This window comes from Saimiri boliviensis, chromosome 5 (genome assembly GCF_048565385.1).
Source record: "Saimiri boliviensis isolate mSaiBol1 chromosome 5, mSaiBol1.pri, whole genome shotgun sequence".
Taxonomy (NCBI): Eukaryota; Metazoa; Chordata; class Mammalia; order Primates; family Cebidae; genus Saimiri; species Saimiri boliviensis.
In genome coordinates, this window is record NC_133453.1 from 3,585,204 (window position 1) to 3,608,672 (window position 23,469).

General features: G+C 60.8%; 1 protein-coding gene across 4 annotated transcripts; it reads right to left on the reverse strand.

Annotated features, from left to right (window-relative positions):
- Positions 1-38: 38 nt before the first annotated feature.
- Positions 39-22,898, reverse strand: KLHL30 (kelch like family member 30). 4 transcript variants are annotated; one of them, XM_039469509.2, is made up of 9 exons: positions 22,748-22,898; positions 18,575-19,396; positions 17,208-17,340; positions 15,405-15,491; positions 14,542-14,697; positions 12,745-12,933; positions 9,093-9,238; positions 3,844-7,647; positions 39-3,459 (listed from the first exon to the last, which is right to left on the reverse strand). In XM_039469509.2, the coding sequence occupies exons 2-8, from the start codon at positions 19,346-19,348 to the stop codon at positions 7,396-7,398; spliced, it is 1,737 nt and encodes a 578-aa protein (XP_039325443.1). In that variant the 5' UTR covers positions 19,349-19,396; positions 22,748-22,898; the 3' UTR covers positions 39-3,459; positions 3,844-7,395. The 4 variants fall into 4 exon arrangements, with proteins under 4 accessions (XP_039325443.1, XP_003936806.1, XP_074254873.1 ...); XM_003936757.4 differs by lacking the exon at positions 22,748-22,898 and adding an exon at positions 21,293-21,376 and having other exon boundaries at positions 39-3,456; XM_074398772.1 differs by lacking the exon at positions 22,748-22,898 and adding an exon at positions 21,293-21,376.
- Between the last annotated feature and the right edge of the window lie 571 nt (positions 22,899-23,469).

Here is a 23,469-nt window from a genome sequence, read left to right on the forward strand (position 1 = left end):
AGCCTCCTCCCACCCGGCCCGAGGCATCCTCTCTTCCCTCTCCGTCACCCATGTCCTCTGCAGGGACCCCTGAGGTACCCCCTCCCCATTCTCCTGGCCGCGCCCCGCGAGGCCCAGGCCTCTGCGACACGAATAGAGCAAATCGAAGCCGGGAGACCTTCAGGGCCCCTTCTCCGCACCCCTTTCCCAGGCAGGAACTCCCCCTTCCGGGCCTTCTCTCCATAGCTGGGGGTGCTCTGAGCGCAGGGACTCACTGTTCTTCCACACCCGGTGCACCTGCAGGAACCGAGGGGACGCCAAGAAACAACCCAGGACAGCTGCCCTGCCCTGATGGGGCGGACGGTGGCCTGGGCTGGGAGAACTGACCCCTGTTGTGCCCCTAACAAGGGTGTGGGGACAGACCAGACCAGAAGCCAGGCTTCCCGCCGCCCACCAGGGTCAGTGTCCCCAGAGGCAGATAGACCCTGCAGGCCTCGGAGAAGGTGGCAGAGAGGCCTCTGGGCGCCCTCCCAGGAAAGAGCTAGACCCCAGCCTCAACCCACCCTTGGCTTTGTTATATCACACGCCCTTTTGCCTATCTGTCCCCCATGGGATGGTAAGCCAAGGAGGGTCGAATACCTGGCTTGCCTGCCCCAGCCCCGGAGGCACCTGCCCCTGGTGATACACAGGGCTTTTTGTTAAACAGCAGAAGGCTCTGCTAGAAATGCTCGCCCTATTCACATTCAGGGCGGCTGTTCACCTCTTTGGAGAAGAGGCCTCTGGGGAAGTGGAGCCCTCGCCCTGTCCTGGTTCACAGGATGTGGCAGCAGGCACTGAAAGGGGTAGGTGATGCCCCTCCCCAGGCTTGGGGGATGCGCTAAGGTCAGTCCTCAGATGCAAGCTGGCCTTTGTCACGTGCCTTTTCTGGCCACTCATGCGTTCCACCTGGCTGGCATCAGGCCTAGCAGGTGGGGAAACCAGGAAATACCTCGTACTTCAGGAAAAGCGTGGGATCAGAAGGTGATCATTCCCTGTGATCCACCTTTCTCATAGGATATGGGAATGGTGTAGAGTTGGGTGGGGTGGGTGTTTAAAGAAAAGCATACCCTGCCCCACATGAGAATCTTTCCCGCAGGGGTCGGCAAGTCCCACAGACTTACTCTATGAAGATGTCTTTGAATGACAGGTGAGGATGCTAGAGAGAAGTCCTGCCTTTAAAAGTCACAAATGGGTCCGCCTATAACCTCAGGACTTTGGGAGGTGGAGGTAGGTGGATCACTTGAGGGTCAGGAGTTCAAGATCAGCCTGATCAACATGGTGAAACCCCATCTCTACTAAAAATACAAAATTTAGCTAGGCATGGTGGCAGGTGCCTGTAATCCCAGCTACTCAGGAGGCTGAAGCAGAATTGCTTGAAGCTGGGAGGCGGAGGTTGCAGTGAGCTGAGCTCGTGCCACTGCACTCCAGCCTGGCACCTGGCAAAAGAGCAAGACTCTGTCTCAAAAAAAAAAAAAAAGCAAGTCTTTAGGAAGACATTTGAGAAATATGAGAAACACTGGCTGAGGTCATATGTGCCCAGCAAGATATCCAAACTGACTCCACCTGCGAATATTCTGCAGGTTTGTCACAATTAAGGACATTTGCTCCCAAATTCATGCATATAACGGGGATGTTTTAAAGCCCTCAAAGCACAAAGCGTTCCTCTGGTGGGTTTTCGTGTCTAGTTCCATTGGAATGTCTATTAAGAAGCCTGATGTATGGAGCTTTGTCATGACATGTCTGAATGTGACATGCACCTTCAATGTAATGTGTTAACATTTCGTTTGGTTTCACTTATTCAGAGGGGCCATGTCTGTGGCCCACAGCACCCACCCGGCATGGGATGCTCTCCTGTATTCTGCTGGCAGAGCAGCTCCTGTCCCCAGAGTTGCAGCTGTGTGAATGGTACCTTCTTGCTTCTGCAAAAGCTCATCCACATCAGCACGTCATTCCATTTCCCACCAATTAGCCCAGAGAAGTAGGCAGCTTGGCCAGGACGCAGCCCATGGGCAGAGCTGGCATGGGGCTGGAGAGGCACTCCTGGCCCACTAGACAGGTTACATCTCCATAGTCTTATGTTTTGCTCGTTAGGGTTCCCCCTATTCTAGTTGGTGTGAAATAAGAGCTCTGGGATGCGTTGGAGCATTACTGCAGAACATGAGGCCCTGTCTTTTCCCTGTGGGCAGTGGGCATCCCACAGCCTGAATTCCCTTCAGGGCCCTGGCTGCCGCTATGGCTCAAGATGGAGGCTGTTTGGCCCCTCCCGAGCCCTGGGAAGGTGAGGCTCAGGCTCTGTCATTGCTGGCAACACTAAGGACATGCAGGGATGAGGTGTCCCGATTTGGGGAACATGACCCTTAAGATACTGGTGTGATGTCAGTCCACTTCACAGTGGGGGGCCGAGCTTTCAGGCCAGCATTGAGGACAGGAGCTGTTGCCATGTGAAAAAGTTATTTTCCCAAACAATGAACAATCCTAGTGATGTCATAGGCCCCGCCAGAGGGCCCAAATCAAATCGGTTCTGGTGCCGGGGCAGCCTCCTGTAACGCTGTCACGAGGGGGCGGCACCGCCTGGGCTGGGGGCGGACAGCAGAGAGGCCGGGGGCTTCAGGTGGGGTCCCTGCATGGCCTGTGGTCACATTTCAAAGCGGCTTTCACTCAGAGGAAGGCGGAGCTTAGCAAAGAATCACACAGATCAAGGAGCACCAGAAATGGGGGCCTTCCCTGCAGAGGCAGCCCACGGGTCAGAAGTGGGGCCGGCATCGGGCGGGTCAGTGTGTCCCAGGGTGGAAGGGCTGAATGAGCGGCCACAGAATGGGGATCATTGGAGCAGGAGGCGCCTCCCCCACGCGCCTTCACGCCTGGCTGAAATCTAATCCTCATTCTTGGGCCCTCATGTCACGGCCTGGGCCTGGCTTCCCAGCAGCCTCATGCAGCTAAGCTGTTCCCACTCTCCTCTCTTCCTCCAGAGGAAGGACCTTTGCCGATGAAGTCATGGGAATAAAAGCTTCCTTTACCCCGAAAACAGTGGGAGCATGAAGTCAGCTTGTGTGGCCTCCCAGGGCCCAGGTGGGCAGCCTTCGCTGTTTACCGGGCCTTCAAGCAAGCCCACAGCGTCATCTAATTTGCAAATCATGTGATTATCCCCATTGCACAGATGAGGAAACTGAGGCTCAGATCTTGGGATTAGCCCAAGGTCATGGAGCCACCAAATGAAGCCACATCCAGGTCTGGCCCCTACAACTTGAGGTCAGTTGCTCTGGAGAACCCACAGATTGAATTCAGTTCAGTGAGCATTTGCACAGTTCCTGTGATGTGCCAGGTACCAGGCTGAGCCCTCGGAATCCGCTGCGGCCTCCTGCATGGGTGTGTACGTGGTCTCAGGTCTCATGGCGGACAGTTCTTTCTCACTTCTGCCCAGAGGGTCTCTTGAGTTTTCTGCTAATTGTATACATGATTTTAATAATTAATTAAAAGAATCATCTTTAGCTCACCTCTCAGTTGAATGCAATGCCATTTTGGAAAGAATCACATTCTTAAATGTGACTGTGATCCAAATCGCCCTGGCTTCTTGAGGGATTCACGATGGCTTGTGGGGTCTGTTCCAAAGTGGACACTACCCCATGGAGATTCCTGCCCTAGTCCGCTTCACTCTCAGTGATAGCCACACGCCTGGCTGCGCTGCCATGTACCTGGTGCCGCAGAGCCCAGGAGAAGCAGCGGCACACACAGCACCAGCAGCTGCACTTCAGACCAAGCAGCTGGCACCGTGCTGGGCACGGGATGGAAGGCGAGAGACATAGCCCGGAGGTGCAGACATCTTACCTGTGTAAGTGGCGGGGCCCTCTCTCTTCTCAGGCCTCGACCCATTCTCCATCCGTGCACCTGCTTTCAACTGGATCAACTGATTGCCCAGCCACCTGGCACAGTGGCCTGTATCCGTCTGTTTTCTTGCTACAAAGGAAAACCTGAGGCTGGGTAATTTATAAAGAAAAGAGATTTATTTGGCTCACAGTTCTGCAGGGTGTACCGGAAGCATGGCGCCAGCATCTGCTTCTGCTGAGGCTTCAGGAAGTTTCCCTTCTTGTTGGGGGGGAAGGGGAGCTGGTGTCACACAGTGAGGGAGTAAGGGAGAGCCCTCTGTGAACGCACCACCATTACTGCACCATACTATGCATGAGGGATCCGCCCCCATGATTGAGACGCCTCCCACCAGGCCCACCTCCAGCACCGGGGTGATTCGGAGGGGACACATCTCCAAACTATGTCATGGTATACACTGACTACTGAAAACTGTCAGGTGACTAGTCCATTTAATCACAGTCACACGAGGGTATCAGTGGCCTGATCCCAGCAACCACGGTCCCTGCCTGAACAGGGAAGATGCCAGGTAATAAAAGGGGCCTGTCTGGGAGGTGTTGGAAAACTCAGGTCTGGTGGAAGCGGCTGGAAGCATGCATAGGCCTGAGCTCAGCTGGGGACCCAGGGGAGCTGAGTTAGAGCTGGCAGTGCTGGGCCTGGCTGAGGGCCCTGTGTGCTCACTGAAGGCTAAGGAGCCTCAGTTTACCCAGCATCCTCTGTGGGAAAAACACACACCTACCTGGCCGACATGAGCACGTGGGGCGGGAGAGGTGGGTTTCACTCGCACACCCCTGTAGGCTTTGCACATGTTCCAAGACTATGCACTCGCCTTTCTAGAAGCCCGTATTGGCCTCACACCTTCTCACGAGTCCTTGCTTGCCTGGGATTTTGATGATGGGAGGGGATGCCTTGGTTGCCCCGTGATGTCCCTTGGTGAATGAGCGCCTCAGTGTCTCTCCGTGCAAAGCTCTCAAGTGGGTGACGAGTGCTGGACCTTCTGGCCACCTTCTCCGCCTGTTCTCTGTCCCTGAGTGGCCACTACGGCCTGTCAAGTGCCTCTCTTCCCTCTGGATCCTGGTTGGATTTGGCCTGTAGGAGGCACTGGTGGGAGACAGGGGACAGGCCAGAGGGAGAGGGCGGGGACTGGGCTCTGCCACCTCCTTCCAGCCCGGCCACAGGGGTGGTGGCTGCGCCCTCCTGCCAAGGCCCTCTGTCAGCAGCTCCCTGGAGTCTCTGCCTGCCCTTTCCCTTCCCCCAAGATAGAAGGGGTGGCGCTCCCCACTGCCGCTGTCCTGGGATGCCTCTCCAGCCGCTGCGCTCCCTTCACCCTGCCCACAGCACAGGGAGAGGCCATCAGGACTCTCCTCAGCCACTCACCTGAATGCCCAGCGGGCGCCTCTTTCCTCCTGGGGCCCTGCAGGGTACAGCAGCCCCCTGAATCAGGAGCCCAGATGATTGGGCAAGGTGCATTTTGGCACCTCAAAGCTGGGAGCCTGGCCCTGGAGAGGCTGGTGCCCTCCACCCGCAGCCGCCTGTATTCCCACAGGGTGTGCAGGGATGGACAGCGGGCCTTGCTCTGGCATGTGGCCCTTTTGGCTACTTTGTGATCAAAGTCAGCCTATTTTGACATTTTATGTCTTCAGTTTTATTTTTATTTAAAATATTTTTGCAGAAATAGTTTACATGGAGGCTTTGTTTTTAAACAGCCCTTTGGCTGACCTCCTTCCGTCACTGTTTAGAAAACATTTCGGATTTCCACATGGAAACAGAGCCCAGGGCCCCAGAAACGCTCACCCTTGCTTCATCCAACACACCTGCCACTGAAGGTCTCAGCTCCTGGCTCTTGTTCCTTTGGAAGCACCCAGAGGCCCCACCCTGTATGGCCCTCCAGGGTCAACTCACTTCTCCCAAAAGATTCTCCCCGGGTGCGGGGTCAACTCACTTCTCACTGCACCCAGCCCACTCCCTGTAATCCCGGCACTTTGGGAGGCCAAGGTGGGCAGATCACAAGGTCAGGAGTTTGAGACCAGCCTGGCCAACGTGGTGAAATCCCGTCTCTACTAAAAATACAAAATTAGCGGGGTGTGGTGGCGGGTGCCTGTAATCCCAGCTACCTGAGAGGCTGAGGCAGGAGAATCGCTTGAACCAGGGAGGCAGAGGCTGCAGTGAGCCGAGATCTCACCAATGAACTGCAACCTGGGTTGACAAGAGCGAGACTCCGTCCTAAAAAGAAGGGGGGCGGGTGTGAGCGGTCCAGTCAGAGAGCAAAGTGGATCCCTACCTATGAAAGCTCGAGACCCGGGAGTTCCTATCCTCAGAACCCAAGGATGTCAGAGGCCACTCTGGTCCCTGGGGCCAGGGGCGGGGGGAGCGTTCAAGGAGGAACCCATGGGCTGGCGCTGGAGAGGAACCCTGGATCTGGCGGGAGATGGGAGCTGCCCAAGGCCTCCTCGGGACAGTGCCAGAGCCTGTGCCTGGCCGAGCCTGACTCCTGACTTCTAGCCCCATGTGTCAGGGTGGGGCCTGTGGCAGTGAGGACATGCCACTGGGCACCCAGGGACAGTCCTTCATCGTCTCCTTAGCTACAAAGGTGGGTGCCTCATTCAGGATGGGGGAGAAGCACTGGGAGCCTGAGCCAGCCAGAGTCGGGCTGCAGCTGGCAGGGGGCCCGTCAGAGGCTACCCCCACCCTCAGGAGGCTGCCACCAACGCACCCAAGAGTCGTCTCCTGGTGGAAAATTTCATTCTGATGAAAAGCCTTTGATCTGACACAGAGACAGAGGCCATCTCTTCCGAGAGCAGCCTCTCCTGCTCACCTCCCTGGGGCCCTCCGGCCCTGCCCCACGCCTTCCTCCCTCCTTCCTGGGGCCTCTGTGGGCGCTGCCCACTGGGTGCAAGAGTTGGGTGAGGGCCTCCTTTGTCCACAGCACCAACATGCAGAGGCTGTGTGGGGACCCAAAGCCCACGCAGCCAGCTCCGTGCGTGATGGACGCAGAGCTTGACGCCTAGAGAGGGAAGGCGGCCGGCGCGGTCACGCTGCTGTGAGCCAGGCAGAAGCAGGCCTGGTGCTGACCCCATCTCCGGGGCCTGCCCTCCCCGCAGCCTCAGCTTCCTGGACACTCTGTGTTCGCCCTACATTCATGTAACTGCTCCCGAAGCCCCCGCTGGGGCCCAGGGGCAGGAGCGGAGCGCGCGAGCTCTGGGAACGCTGGCCGGCCCCCACTCCTCTCTCGGAGGTCTCAGCAACCCCGGGGCCGCAGAGCTTCCTGTCCCTGTTATGCCGGCATCCAGCACTCAGGCCCTTGTCACTGCTCAGCTCGGAGTATGGTGGCGGCAGAGACCAAGGCTGTGACCTCCGGGCCGGGCCGTCTCATCACCCCTGGTGGCCCAAGCCCAGCCTGAGCCCTGGAAGGAACGGTATCTCCAAGTGGACGAATGAGCGGGAATGAAAGGGGACCGTTCCGCAGGGCGATGAGGGGCTGCTGTGGGGGCCCCTCCCCGGGGAGCCCGCCCTGGCTTAGTGCTCCTGGGCGGGGCCGAAGGGCTGCGTCCACTTGGACATGTCCAGGAAGACAGCGGAGGCCCCGTGGTAGAGCCAGAGCCGGGGCAGGGCGCCGTGGCGGGTCCAGGTGTCCCGAAGCGTGTCGTAGGCCTCCATCTCCACGTGGTAGTCGCCTTCCATGCCCTGCCAGCGGCCGCCCGTCACGTACAGCGCATCCCCCAGCGGCACCAGCGCGCCGTTCTCATGCAGGCTGTGCTGGGACTGCACCTGCGCACGGTCAGCGGGTTAGCGTCCTGCAGGCGGAGGCCGGAGAGCAGGGCTGAGGGTGCCCTCGGCGGGGTCGGGGAGCAGCAGAGACGACGGCCAGCCCCTGGCCCAGACCCGCTCCAGGGCACCAGAGCAGAGTCCCTGGGCAGCCCGCCCAGCCCCTCGAGCTTCCTCCGACTCTTCTTTTAGTGGGGAGGCCACTTTCCCTCTTGACCGTCACCCCTCGGGATGGCACGTCCGCCCCTGCAGTCAGAAGGGGCCCTGGGGCCTGAGCCCTGAGCTGCCTCCCTGGGCATCTGCCTAACTCGAGGCCTCCCTGAGGCTTCCCTGTCTCACAGGAGACGGGTGTGGCTCAGCCCCAGCCGACACCCGGGGAGAGCCTAGCCCACCATGGATGGGCCCCCTCGCCTCCCCCCGACACCCTCTGCTCAGTCTCTGGCCTTAGGGGTGCCCCTGAGAGGGGTTGTGGGGTGAGGGCCAGCAGCTTTCCAGAGGCTGGAGAGAGCTGTGGCTTCAGGAAGAGCCCGGGCGGGCGGGACGCGGGAGGTCTGTCTGTCTGCAGATGAAGACAGGGAAGAGAGAGGGACCCAGGCCCAGAGAGGGCAAGGCAGAGCCTTCCTGTGCTTGCCCTGAGCCTGGGACAATGGCCTGGGCTGGAGGAAGGCCTGGCTGTGGCCCAGCTGGGAGGGCACACGCTGGCCTGGCACGGCCCACCCTGCACCTGTCTCACCGCTGTAATGGGGCCCTTGGGTCAGCTGAGCGCTGATGCCAGGGGACAGCTGTGGGCAGCAGGATTGCAGAGGAACTGTTGTCACCAGGCTGGCAGCCTGGAGGGCGGCTGCAGGGAGTGCTACCTTCTCAGCCTGCAGGGACTTGGGGTAGGTGGGCAGGCCCAGAGCATCTGGCTTGGTGCCAAGACCCATGACCAACCTCCTGGGCACTGTCCCCCTCCACCACAGAGGCCGCCCAGAGGTCTACCTCTCAGTGACTGACGGTCAGAGAGGGGGGACATGGTGGGATGGTGCTGAGGACAACAGGGAAGCCACAGGGCTGGCTGCTCTCAGCTCACGATCAGCTCAGGACCCCCCCTGGCTTGGCCACCAGGGGCAGAGGGCGCACCCCGTCTTGTCCTTATAGCAGCCTCCAGCTGAACCTGGTTTTGCTCCCCGAGAAGGCGGACAGGCCACCCCGCTGTAGGAAGCTGGGTGTGCAAGGACAGAGCACCGGTGGCCAGCAACCCTGAGCCATGTCTCCCACTGTCACTGTCTCCCCTATCCTCAAGGGGACTTGGGTCAGGGCACTGTTGTCACCTCATAGCCTGGGGGTGATCTCAGTCTGTGTCACCCCCTTCATTGTGGGCCCTCTGTGGGAACCCCCTCCTCACTTCCCAAGCTGGCTCTCTATCAGGAGTCCCGGGCAGGGCTCACACGTGGTGGGGGGCCCACCTTCTGCCACAGGTTGGCCCCGGGGTCGTACACGTAGACCTTCTTGGTATTGTCCCCAATGAGGTAGAGCGCCCCGTGCAGCGCGGCACAGCGTGGCGAGGACAGGTACTTGGGCAGGAAGGGCGAGGCGATCACACTCCACGCATCTGCGGGGGACACAGGCGCCGGCCACCATCACCAGGGTGGCCATGGAGGGCTCCCCCACTCTGAGGGGCCCTGGGCTCAGTGCCTCTCTGAACCTCAATGAGCCCATCTGTGAAATGGGAATAGGTCCCTGCGGTGCAGCTGGAGGGACCCATGGCTGCCTCTCACCCAGCCTCGCTCTCTCCCTCTGGGGGCAGTGACCCCTCACAAGACTGCAGCATAGGTGAGGGGCTATGGAGGGTGCAGGGTCCTTCAGGACTCTCCCTGTGGGAGGGGGCGTTGGCCTGGCTACAGCCCCACCCACCACACCCTGCTGGGGGCCCTGGATCTCTACCTCCTCCCTGCCCAGCCCCTACCCCCGGGCCTGGTACCCACATGGGCCTTGCCTGGACCCTAGGCCCAGTTAGTCTCTTGAGGGGTCCTCACAGCCACGCCTCAGAATGGATCCTGCCACTATCACACTGTCCCCGCCACCATCACACTGTCCCCACCACCATCACACTGTCCCCGCCACCATCACACTGTCCCCACCACCATCCACACTGTCCCCACCACCATCCACACTGTCCCCGCCACCATCACACTGTCCCCGCCACCATCCACACTGTCCCCACCACCATCACACTGTCGCCGCCACCATCACACTGTCCCCGCCACCATCTACACTGTCCCCGCCACCATCTACACTGTCCCCGCCACCATCCACACTGTCGCCGCCACCATCACACTGTCCCCGCCACCATCACACTGTCCCCGCCACCATCACACTGTCCCCGCCACCATCACACTGTCCCCGCCACCATCTACACTGTCCCCGCCACCATCTACACTGTCGCCGCCACCATCACACTGTCCCCGCCACCATCACACTGTCCCCGCCACCATCACACTGTCCCCGCCACCATCTACACTGTCCCCGCCACTATCCACACTGTCCCCGCCACCATCCACACTGTCGCCGCCACCATCACACTGTCCCCACCACCATCTACACTGTCCCCGCCACCATCACACTGTCCCCGCCACCATCCACACTGTCCCCGCCACCATCTACACTGTGCCCGCCACCATCACACTGTCCCCGCCACCATCACACTGTCCCCGCCACCATCTACACTGTCCCCGCCACCATCCACACTGTCCCCGCCACCATCACACTGTCCCCGCCACCATCACACTGTCCCCGCCACCATCCACACTGTCCCCGCCACCATCACACTGTCCCCGCCACCATCCACACTGTCCCCGCCACCATCACACTGTCCCCGCCACCATCACACTGTCCCCGCCACCATCTACACTGTCCCCGCCACCATCACACTGTCCCCGCCACCATCACACTGTCCCCGCCACCATCCACACTGTCCCCGCCACCATCACACTGTCCCCGCCACCATCACACTGTCCCCGCCACCATCACACTGTCCCCGCCACCATCCACACTGTCCCCGCCACCATCACACTGTCCCCGCCACCATCCACACTGTCCCTGCCACCATCACACTGTCCCCGCCACCATCCACACTGTCCCCGCCACCATCACACTTCCTGCCACCATCCACACTGTCCCCGCCATCACACTGTCCCCGCCACCATCCACACTGTCCCCGCCACCATCACACTGTCCCCGCCACCATCCACACTGTCCCCGCCACCATCACACTGTCCCCGCCACCATCACACTGTCCCCGCCATCACACTGTCCCCGCCACCATCACACTTCCTGCCACCATCCACACTGTCCCCGCCATCACACTGTCCCCGCCACCATCCACACTGTCCCCGCCACCATCACACTGTCCCCGCCACCATCCACACTGTCCCCGCCACCATCCACACTGTCGCCGCCACCATCACACTGTCCCCACCACCATCCACTGTCCCTACCACCATCTACACTGTCCCCGCCACCATCACACTGTCCCCGCCACCATCACACTGTCCCCGCCACCATCCACACTGTCCCCGACACCATCCACACTGTCCCCGCCACCATCACACTGTCCCCGCCATCACACTGTCCCCGCCACCATCACACTGTCCCCGCCATCACACTGTCCCCACCACCATCACACTCCCTGCCACCATCCACACTGTCCTCGCCATCACACTGTCCCCACCACCATCCACACTGTCCCCAACACCATCCACACTGTCCCCACCACCATCACACTGTCCCCACCATCTACACTGTCCCCGACATCATCCACACTGTCCCCGCCACCAACCACACTGTCCCCGCCACCATCACACTGTCCCCGCCACCATCACACTGTCCCCGCCACCATCACACTGTCCCCACCACCATCCACACTGTCCCCGCCACCATCCACACTGTCCCCACCACCATCACACTGTCCCCGCCACCATCTACACTGTCCCTGCCACCATCCACTGTCCCTACCACCATCTACACTGTCCCCGCCACCATCACACTGTCCCCGCCACCATCCACACTGTCCCCGCCATCACACTGTCCCCGCCACCATCACACTCCCTGCCACCATTCACACTGTCCCCGCCATCACACTGTCCCCACCACCATCCACACTGTCCCCGACACCATCCACACTGTCCCCACCACCATCACACTGTCCCCACCATCTACACTGTCCCCGACATCATCCACACTGTCCCCGCCACCAACCACACTGTCCCCGCCACCATCACACTGTCCCCGCCACCATCACACTGTCCCCACCACCATCCACACTGTCCCCGACACCATCCACACTGTCCCCACCACCATCACACTGTCCCCACCATCTACACTGTCCCCGACATCATCCACACTGTCCCCGCCACCAACCACACTGTCCCCGCCACCATCACACTGTCCCCGCCACCATCACACTGTCCCCGCCACCATCACACTGTCCCCCCCACCATCACACTGTCCCCGCTACCACCCACGCTGTCCCCGACACCATCCACACTGTCCCCGCCACCATCACACTGTCCCCACCACCATCTACACTGTCCCCACACCCACACTGCGGAATGGGTCCCACCGCCATCTACACTGTCCAGAGAGTGAAACAGGACCAGAGACCAGGGCCAGGGGTGTCCGGCTCAGAGTTCAGTGGGGCTGGGCCGGGTCTCAAACTCTGGCACAGAATCCAGAGCCCAAGATAGGCCTCGGGGCTTAGGAGGTTGGGGGTCACTGCTCCCAGCCCTCAAGGTCCTTTCAGGTAGAAGAGCAGCCAGGCAGCTGCCAGGCGCTGGGCTCAGGTCACTGGCACCTGCTGCTGCCCTAAGGCTGGGCAGGACAGACGTGCAGCTCGCCCCTGCGCTGGGACTCTGCAGAGGCCACGCAGTGGGTCCCCGACCCCTCAGGCCCCGGCCTTCCTCCAAGTCCCCTCCTCTTTGTGAGAGCCTGTGGCCACCTGCCCTCTCCACACGGGCGACCCTGTCCTCAGGAGCCCCACCCTTGACATGACTTCAAGGGGACTGTCGCCTGCTGGAGGGGCCTGTGGTCCCCTGTCCTCCGTCCCTGGGCCCCGCCCACCTGTGACAGGGCTGTAGCACTGCAGGGCCAGGGCGTTGTACTTGCAGGCGCTGGAGCCCACCAGGTAGAGCCGGCCCCGGCAGCCGGCGGCCGAGAAGTTGCTGACATATTTGAGGGCTGGGCTGACGGGCGTCCAGCTGTCCGTGTAGGGGTCGTAGCTCTCCACCTCCACCATGTCCAGGGTGGTGCCTGCGGGGCGAGGGCGGGGCGGGTCAGGGCTGGGAGGAGGTCGGGCCTGGAACTCAGGGACTAGGACTTTGTAAGGCAGCAGGGACCACCCTGGTGGGAGGTGGGGTGGGCTCCTCATTTCACAGATGGGGAAGCTGAGGCTCTGAGAGGCGCCAGCACCTCCTAAGCCCATGCCATCAGGAAGGGGTATGGGGGGTGGACACCCAGGGCCTAGAAATGCCCTGTTCTGCAACTTGAGCTGGGGCCGATGTCTGGAAAGCAGCTGGCAGGGAGCCCTCAGGAGGCCGCCCGCCCCCAGGCCCATGCTCTGAACTGGAACAGGGGACACGGCCCTGGGAGGACTGGTTATGAGCCCCTGGAGCTGTAGGCAGCTCCCTCCGAGTCCCACAGAGAGTCTGGGTGTGACAGTGATGGGGACCTCTGCTGGGGAGAATGGGCCCTGGCCTGGGCCCGTGTGAGCACCTGGGGACCTCACAAGCCCTGGGCTTGGGACCCCTTGGTGCTTTCTGGTCTCTGGTTGGGGACACGGTAGCCACTGAGAGAAAGGGGACAGCTGGGACAGGTGGGGCATTAGAAGTGGCCTTAAGGCCAGTTCGTCACCTGCAGAGCTTTGGGGCCACATGTCTTCCTCCCCTCCTTCCCGCCCTCCCCCTTCCTCTCTTTTCTTTCTCTGTCTTGCTTTCTTTTCCTTTTTGAGACTGGGTCTTGCTCTGTCGCCCAGGCTGGAGTGCAGTGGTGCACTTTGGCTGGCACATGACACCACGCCTGGCTATTTTTTTTTTAAAAAAAAATTTTATTGGCCGGGCACAGTGGCTCACTCCTGTAATCCCATCACTTTGGGAGGTTGAGGCGGGTTGATCACCTGGGGTCAGGAGTTCGATACCAGCCTGGCCGACAGGGTGAAACCCTGTCTTTACTAAAAATGCAAAAAATTAGCTGAGTGTGGTGGCGTGTACCTGTGGTCCTACCTACTCAGGAGGCTGAGGTGGGAAGATCGCTTGAGCCCAGCAGACGGAGGCTGCAGAGAGCTGAGATCGCACCACGGCACTCCAGCCTGGGTGACAGAGCAAGACTCTGTCTCAAAAATAAATAAATAAATTTAAAAAGGGAGACAGGGTCTCTAAGTTGCCCAGGCTGGTCTCAGACTCATAGGCTCAAGCAGTCCCCCAGCCTCGGCCTCCCAAGGTGCTGAGATTACAGGAGTGAGCTGCCACATTCTGTTTCTCGATGTTTCTTTAATCAGTGAAAGCTCCTGGGTGACTCCTTGCTGTCGCTGTGGGTGCTGGCAGATGGGCATGCCGGTCCCCACTGCAGCTCCTGCAGGAACCCCTCCTGGGGCTGACTTACTGCCCCTGCCGTCTCTGTCCCAGCACAGCAGAGGCACTGGGAGCTGGCCAGGGAGGACGCCTGGGCGTGGGTCTCGATGCCCTACCTGGTCAGGAGCCCTGGCCTGCAATTGGCCCACCCCACCAGACAGCGAGCCTGAGGGTGGCAGTGGGAGCGGCATCTCTGTGGTCTCGGAGGCCAGCATGGGGCTCTCTGTCCCTGTAGCTGCAGGAATGAGAGGCTAGAACCAGGCCCCGGGGAGGGCGGAGAGGAAGGCCTTACCACCGATGACGTAGACCTCCCCGTTGAGCGCCGCGCTGGCGTGGTTGGTGCGGGCCTTCAGCATAGGTGCCACGAGCTTCCAGGAGGCCTCCTTCAGCGGGAAGCACCAGGCCTGAGTGGTTGACCAGGTGTCTGTCTTGGTGCCCCGAGAGCCACCTGCCGGGAGAAGTTCTGTCTACATGTGTACCACCTGCCTGGGACACCAGGCCAGTGGGGTCTGGGTACCAATGTCTGGGGCCCTCCCCCCATGCCAGGCCGTGACTGCCAACATGGTGAGCCAGGGTGGAACCAGAGTAGTGCAGTGGAGCTGTGTGACTGCACAGGTCACTCCATCCCCCATGAACAAGGGGGACAAGATCAGTGGTTTCCAGCCCCTATCAGTGGAAGCTTGTCCCCTGCCAAATCGCACAAGGAACCCCAACTTCTGAGATAGGAAAGAGCAAAGTGACCCCTGAGTCACACGACTCCTTCTGGGGACCACCTGGTCAACCACCCAGGCCTGGGGCTTCCCGCCGAAGGAGGCCACCTAGAACCTCGTGGCACCCGTGCTGAAGGTCCACAGCAGCCACTCAGAGCCACACAGAGCCACACAGCACTCAGCGGGCAGATCTGGAGCCTCCACCGAAGGAGCTGTGTGGTGCAGGCGTTGGCCCATGCCAGCCTGTGCACAGCAACGGCTCCCAGCTCCCACAAGTGACCATGGATTTTAAATGTCCTTGTTTTCACGTGCAGGCAAGTCCTGGACAAGCTGTGACTAACCATCAGGGACCCACAGAATGTGGGGAGTTGGTTTCAGGGGGGCTGCACTGTGCCCAGTGCTTAGCTGGGCAGGGCATCCCCAGAAGGGCCCCTGAGCTGCCCACCTGTGACATAGATGGCGTTGTTCAGGGCTGCCAGGGAGAAACCCCACTTGTGGTAGTCAGGGAAGTCTGGAAGTGCCATCCACCTCTCTGGCAGGAGGAGAGAAGCAGAAGGGTCAGGCTGCGAAGCTTCCTGCTGGAGCCATCCCCACTCCCGCTTCCCGGGTGCCTTTCCATGCACCACTGCAGAAATGGCCCCTTCCCCCCAGGGCACAGGGGGTCGTAGGTCCTTTGGCTCCCCACCCCCCTCCGCAGAGCCTAGGACTCAGAGTAGACACGGGATAGCCCCCGGGAGGAGCAGCCAGGCTTTGGAGGCCGGGGCCTCACCTTGACCCTGCAGTTGACCGCACTGACCCCAAATGGCCCATTCGGCCCCTGGGTCTGGCCTTTCAGTCAGATGAGTGTGGGTTAAGTGGCCGGATCTGTGGGTGTCACTAGTGGGTGATGACACCAACAGCATACCTTCCCCTTCCCCTTTCTCCTTCCCTGTCTTCTGGGGCACAGGGGACTGGGCACAGGCTCTGCAGTGGGCAGGCGGGTCCAAATCCCAGCCGCTGTACCCCAGTCGTGTGTCTCTGGGCAAACCCCAGTTCCCTTGTAGAAAGGGGGTGACGCCTGCCTCCCGGGAGCTATGAGGGCTTCACAGAACTGCTCAGCTGATGACGGCTGTTAGGATTATTATTGCTATGGTTGTGGGGCAGGGCAACGTGCCCAAGTCAAGCCTGCCTCTTGGAGCTACAAGAGGTAAACTGAGGCAAAAGATGAGAAAATACTTTGGAAAATCAAAATAAGACAATAAATGTGGAAATGGTAAAGTCCTATAAATGGACATATTTTGGGTATTTGTGGAAGAGACCCAGGCCTTTGGATGTCCCCTAGGAAGACTGTTTACTGTTTATGACCATTTTGGGGAGATGTGGAATATTCCAGGCCTCCCTGGGAGCAGAGCCTGGCATGGTGGGCAGAGGCCGTGTCCCCGTGACTCACAGCTCTGTCATTCCAGGGTGGGGATTGCCCGGCCGTCAATAGGCCTTTCCTGCCAGCATCCCCACCTCCCGCCCAGGTCTGAGGGACAGCTGTTCCCTCCTGACGTCAGCCCCAAATCCCCTGTCAGCCCCTGACCCCAACAGCCGGCCTCGGGCTTCCTGGAGCCTGCCAGTTGCTGACGCCATGGGGATAGTTGGCGACCTACCAACCAGCGAGCCTGCATCAGCAGCCCCTGGGGCCAGTGCGGGGGGGCCCCATGCCCCCTTTCCTGCAAAATGGCAGACGTGGCCTCAGCGCCCACTTCAGGGCTCCCTGCAACTGTGTGAGGAAGAAGCAAGGAGCCCGTTTCACAGACGAGGAAACTCAGGCTCAGAGCAGTGAGGTCACCTGCTGGGGGGCTGGGACAGGAGCCCCATTTGGGCTGACCCAGAAGCTGAGCTCCCACTGTTCCAGCTGCCTGCACCCCTGCACCCCAACCCCGCTCTCCCCTTGGGGTCTTGATTCTCCTATCAGGTGCACCAAGCAGGGGGCATGGGGAGGGGCAGCCTGGCCGCCCACCCCACAGGGTTCAGTCTGGGCCGTGGAGCCCTGTGCACCAGCCCCAGGGCCTAAAAGGGACCAGAGTCCTGGGCTCTGGCTGCAGGGAGAGGGAACAGCAGTGACCCCAGCCTTCCTCCCCACTGGGGTGCCCAGGCGCCTCTGCAGCCCCCAGGTGAGGTCCTCTACACGCCTCACTTGCTCTACCCGAAACAAGGGCACAGCAGCTCCTGCCGGGACCGAGGGACAGCAGACGGGCCCGGGCATGAGAGGGGTACTTACTGGCCTTGCTGTTGTAGAAGGCAAAGTTCCCAAGGTGGGGGCTGAGCTCCTCGCCTGCCTCATCTTCCTCCAGCGCCCGCCCGCCCACCACCACCAGGACCTCCTCCAGCTTCTGCCGGAGTGGGGGTGGCGCCTGTGGGGTGGGAGGCCAGGGTCAGCGTAACAGCGACATCTCCCCATGCCCAGAGCCCCTGAGTGTCCTGGGCAGGCCTCAGCACGTGTGTGCATGTGTGTGCATGTGTGTGCGCGTGTTGCTGGGGATGACGTGTGCCCGAGTGCACGAGCTGGCCCTCCTCGCAGTCACTGCGGGCCTTTCGGGTCCACTCCTCAACTGCCTTCAGAACCCACCCCGCAGCAGGTCTGCAGCGCCACGCGTGAGCTTTTCCCTGCCCCCGCTCCCTGGGTGGCCTCTAGCAGGCAGCACAAGGGTGTCCTGGCTCAGTGGGGAACGCTGGCTGCCTTCGGAACGTCCAGTGAGCTCTGTCTAGGGCTCCCCCACAGTCACCCATCCTGGCCCCCCCAGGGACCCCCAGATCTCCCACTGCCAGCATTTAGAATACAAGGTGACTGCCTCCGGGCAAGGCTCTGAAGCCAGCTCCAGCAGGAGGCCGGGTGCTCTCTGACTGGCTGGCATCCAGTGGGGTCAGGGTTAGGGCTTTGCCCTCTCCTCACTCCACCCTAGGCCTGAGGACCATCAGCCCAAGCCACTCTTTGTTCCGGGACTTGCCTCCTTTAGAGGGCCCTGGAGCAAGGCCACTGAGCAGGGTGCCCGGCAGCTGACCGAGCAGCCACTCCCAGACCTGTCACTCCATCATGACCGGCCCTCCCTGCCAGGCCCACCGCCAGCACAAACAGGAAGTGGCACCCCGTAAAAGCTCGGGCGGACCGCCAGGCCTACCTGTGCCTCTTTTGCCTGTGCACAAGCTGTGCCGCCTTCCTGGATGGTTTCCCTTCTTTTCTTCCTTGCAATCTCCTATTCTTCCTCTAAGGCCCAGCTCAGATGCTGCCTCCTCCAGAGAGCCCTCCCTGACTGCCAGACCCTCTCAGAATGCATTCTGGGCATGTGTTTTGCCCTTCCACACTGCCTGAGATCTGTTTCCAGGTTTGTCCCACTGAGCTGCAGGCTCCTTTCAGACAGGGTCAGATCTCACCACTTCTACATCCCCCGCCGGCACCCAGGGTGTGGCACACAGAGGCACAATCCGAATTTGAGGGTGAATGCTGACATCCTCAGAGGGAACTGGCCCAAACAAGGAGCAGTGCAAGGCCAGAGTGCACCTTGGGGTGTCCACTCCTTACTCTGTCCCTACACAGGTGGGTGTTTGTCCTGCTTCCCAGGGATAGGGGCCTCCCAGCTGCTCACTCACCCCATCATGGCCCTGGGACAGGGCTGCCCGGCATGCCTCTGACTCCTGGATCAGGGGCTCTGTGGCCAGCAGTTGCTGCACACAGGGCCTGGGCACGGCGTCCAGGTGCACCAGGCTGAGCAGCTCGGGCAGGTGGGTAGCTCGGGCCTGCGGGTCATGGCGCACCCAGCGCAGCAGGGCCTCAAGCCGGCTTTGCTCTGGCTGCACCTGCAGCAGGTCGCTGGCCAGACAAGTGGCCAGCCGGTCTCGGGGAAGCTGAAGGAACTCGTCCTCACGTGCCACAGCCTCAAAGTTCTCTCGCAGGAAGGCCCAGGCCTTGGCAGCCACGCCCAGCAGCCCTTGCTGCTCCCCAAACTCACATATGCCCAGGCAGTTGGCAGCATCCAGCTGCTGCTGCAGGTAGCGGCCGCAGACCTTCTGCACGGAGGGGAAGTGCAGGCGTGCAGCGGTGCGTGTCAGCGCCTCCACGTTGCCCTGCGTGATGGTCAGCCGGCCCGTGTACACGAAGTCCACCAGTTGCCCCACCACAGCTGGCTCCACGTCCCGCAGCTCCACGCGCGCAGAGAAGCTCTCGGCAAAGTCACCCGCAAACATGGCGTGGAAGTAGGGGCTGCTGAGGGCCAGGAGGCCACGGTGGCATGGCAGTTCCCGGCCACCCACCAGCAGTGTCACGTCTGCCAGCTTAGGCTGAGAGCGCAGCCGCTGCAGGCCCTCCAGCATGTCCTGGGCATGTGAGGGCAGGTGGAAATCCAGGTCATCCACGTTCCGCACCATGATGCCGTGCCCACTCAAGGGAAGAGGTGCCTGGAGCCGCCTGAGCTCCTAAGAGAGAAGAAAGCAGAGTCAGTAAAGGGGGGACGGTCTCATCCACCTGAGCAACCTGTCCAGTCTGTCGATCAGCCCTTTCATCCCTTGATAAACACAGGCTGAGCACCGACCATGTGCCAATCACTTTACTGGCCATCTGCTTCAAGCCACTCCTGGAACCCTGCAAGGTAGGGCAGGTGGCATTCCCATTTGCAGTGAGGGAACTGAGGTTCAGAGAGGGTGGGAGACCTCCCCATGGCCAGGCATTCAGGGCAAGACAGGCTGGCAGGAGAACCCATGCCCTGGGCCTCTTCTGCAACCCTGGGCTACACTGAGCCCACCTCCTAGGGGCCCTGGAGGCACCCAAACACCCGGGAGGCGTCCTCTGTCCCAGATCCCACATTGCCGGTGAAGCCATTCAGGGGCCACAGCAGCTCCCATTCCCGTGGTGCTCCCAGGTGCCAGGCCACGTGCCAAGCATGCAAAGAAGCTCTCGGCAAAATCACCTGTGCATTCACCACTCAGCCCCACAGCAGTCCTGGAGGGTGGGTGTAATCATTGCCCCTTTTACAGCTGGGGAGACTGAGGCACAGAAGGTTTGAGTCACTTGCCCAAGGTCACACAGCTAGGAAGTGGTGGAGCTGGAGTTGGAACTCAGAGCCCCCTGCAGTCCACGTGGCCTGGTGGGGGCTGCTAAACAGAAATGGCCAACCAAAGGCAGACAGTGTTCTGGAGGGTTTCCCAACACCACACGCACATGGCTGAAGTCAGCAAGGCCGCTTCCAGGCTCATGTCATTACGTGCATGTGGCTTGTGTCTTCTGGTATCGCACCCTAAGACAACCATCCCTAGGAGAGATCAAATCGATGCACAAGCCTTCATCTCGGTCACCCCAGGGCGAAAGGCTGCACGGCAGAGAGGCCGTTCGCCCGCTAGGGGGCGCCTCGCAGAGCCGTCCTGGGCAGGATTGGCGGCCGTGCCTCCACGGGGACAAATGCTTGGGAACGCCAGCGGCATGGGAATGACAAAGATCAGCTGGAGAACCAGGAGGCCAAGAGCCTGGCCGGGGCGGCCACGGTGCAGGTGCAGGTGGTGGGAGCTGGGCGCCTGGCCTCCCGAACCCGGTGCTGCCTCCTGACCCCAAAGCAGGGAAACTCCTGGGAGTGCGCCGGGCTTCGCTGACCAGCCCCAGCTCTTGCACACAGGGCGGCTCAGGTGGCCGGAGGCCCCGCTCCCCAGCAGCCTGGCCAGTACACGACGTACCCACACAACACGGCATGCACGGGGTCCTGCCTGGCCCCCCCAGGGGGGTGCTGGAGCTGGTGAGGGCGGCTCTGCCCTCCCTGGGCCTCGGGGAGATGAGCTGGGGCCTGATTAGGAGACGGGCTGTCCCTGGGCCACCGCCTGCAGGCCTCACATTCCTGTCATTGTTGTGCTGTCTTGGGCCAGCTGCTGCCCTGGCCAAGGCCGGCAGGTGTGAGTGCCCCCACCTTCCCTGGGGGCTCATGGGAGCCTGCCGACACCCCTGAGTCCTGCATGGGCCCGGGGCTTCCTGAGGGTCTCAGTGCCTCACCCTAGCCCCTGCCCAGCCCCAGAGTGAGGAAGCCCAGTGGGCAGGACAGCAAACGGCCTCAGTCCAGCCAAGCTGGCGACTGTGGCCAAGTGGTCCTGGCTGCCATTGAGGGGTGGCCTGGCCTCCCTCCCATCTCTCCCGCTGGGACAGAGGGAAACCTGTCTCCTGAGCCCCCACCCTGAGGAGCCTGGCTTGGCCACTGGCAGGGCTGGGGGTGTCTCCAAAGCACCCCGCTGTGATCCTGGCCTCCTGGGCCTAACCCACCCTCCCTACTGCTCTCTGCTGAGTCCCCCCCGCCCTCTCTGCTGTCCCCTATTCCACAGACCCCTGGATCCTACCTCTCAGCCTGGACCTCGAAGCTGAGAACACAGACCCGAGAGCAGGACTGCCTAGCCGGCAGCCAGGGAACACGGAGGCCTGCAGGGCGGGGCAGGGCTGGGCTGGTGGCCACGTGGGGACAGGAGGGTATTTTTAGCCTCTGTCTGCAGGGCAGGGGGAGGGTCAGGCAGTGAGGGCTGGGCGGGTGGGGGAAGGAGCGAGACACCAGCTCCTCGGTGACTGTCAGCTCAGAAAGCCCATTGAGGCCTTGGAGGGACCCGTGGCCTTGGACAGACTTCAGGAAGGGCTCCAGGACAAGGACGGGTGGAAGCTGTGGCGACTGGGCTGACTGGTGGGGGAGGGTGCAGCTTCCCCACCTGTTTCCTCATCTGCCAGGTGGGGACAGTGGAGCCTGTGGTGGGGGTCCGGGGTCCCAGAGAGCCTCAGCCCAGGGCCCCGACACTGACAGGTGCTGCCTTCACTGCTGATGCCGGCGGCACCTACGTGTCCTCTTGTTCTTCTGTCACAGGGAAAATTCGATTATCCGGAATAAGTGCACTTTGACCCGCAGAGGCTTTCCAAGCTTGGGGTCCGTGGTGGTGGTGCAGACACTTTGCCCAGAGGGGAGAAGGCACCCTCAGATTCGGGGAGATCCTGGGGCTCCTTCCCCTGCTACCCCATGGCCTTGGCCTTGGGGCTGCCCAGGACAGCTAAGAAACAGGGTCACCTAAAACTACATCAGCAGGCTCCCAGCCTCCCGTCCAGCACTCGGTTCGTGGAGGTCGAAGCGGGAGTGTCTCACACCTGGGGACCTGGCTCAGAACCACAGGCCCTGACCAAGGTCAGGTGGCTTGAGTTGGGGAACGAGGGCCCACGGGACACAGTGGTCAGAGCAGAGCTTCCTGGCTGAGGGGCTTCAGGTGCACAGGAGAGAAGTCCTCAGCCCTCTACCCATCCGCCACGTGGTCTGACCAGTATGACCATTTCCAGCTGTGCTGCGACCCGGAGGAGCTGGAGACCTGGAGGAGCTGAGGCTGTGGCCTCTTGATGCTGCTAGGAATTGTCCTAATGCTCTTACACACCAGAGAGACCCAGGTGGCCCCCAGGGAGACAATCGCACTCTTGGGAGAGTTCGGGAATTTCTCAAGGATGTTGAGGTGGCTGCGCTGACCTCCGGGGTCCTGGACACAGGGCATGTGTCCTGTGAGCATAGCAGCAGGCCTTGCTACCCGCTGAGGACTTGGTTGTGGCCTGGAAGCCACAGTCCCTGCTCCTGAGATGCACGCAGCCTATGGAGCAGAAGGTCACCACACGAGTTACTCCCAGGTCTGCCAGGTGCTCCCAGTGCTACCTTCCAGAGGTTCCGAGTCCATGCCTCCTCTACAGCCCAGCCTGGCCCCTGCTCCTGCTCTTTCCCCTGCTCCTGTCACATACTGACCCGGGAGTTTGCCCCTGGCCTTGGGCATCAGACTCACATTGGGGTGGCAGGAAGATCCCAACTCTCGCTGTGTCCAGGACCACCATGGGACGGGCGCTGGAGTGTCGGGCTTCCCCACTGTCTCCCCTGTATGCAGACAGAACGTGCAGGGTTAATGCAGTCCCAGCTGGGGCTGGAGGGAATGAGGACAGGGGTTCTGATGACAGGCTGCTGTCACGGGGAACAGCACTGCTTGCCAAGCGTGGAGTCCTCCCAGCCGCCGTCGTGGGGCCCAGAGCCCCAGCACCTCAGATGACAGGTCAGTTTGGGAAACTCGACACTGGGTGCACAAAACGGATCCTCATTGACAGATTGCTGCCGAGCGGTGCCGCTTTTAAAAATACACTGCTTGTTTCTTTATGAGGATAAAAATAACATAAGTTCCTTCTGGAAAACAGAAAAATAAAAAGCAGAAAACATCACCAGTAAAAGACCATTTGCCATTAATATGCTCCCAGCTCTTTCCTGTTGCCAAAATGAGCATGCCTGTGTGCGGGTCAGGGCCCTTTCTTCACATGTGGTTATATTGTGGGTGTTTCTGATGTGATCAGCACTTGAAGATAAGATTTTCAACCTGTAATCCCAGCACTTTGGGAGGCTGAGGCACATGGATCACCTGAGGTTAGGAGTTCGAGACCAGCCTGGCCAATGTAGTGAAACCCTCGTCTCCAAGAAAAATACAAAAATTAGCCAGGTACACGCCTATAAGTCTCAGCTACT

Coding starts and splice junctions, on each gene's coding strand:
- KLHL30 (XM_039469509.2), bottom strand. CDS start 19,348: ATGGTGCGGAACGTGGATGACCTGGATTTCCACCTGCCCTCACATGCC. Junction 12,934..14,541: donor GGAGGTCTACGTCATCGGTG/GTAAGGCCTTCC, acceptor CTCGCCCCGCAG/GCACCACCCTGGACATGGTG. Junction 7,648..9,092: donor GGGCCAACCTGTGGCAGAAG/GTGGGCCCCCCA, acceptor GACCGTGCGCAG/GTGCAGTCCCAGCACAGCCT.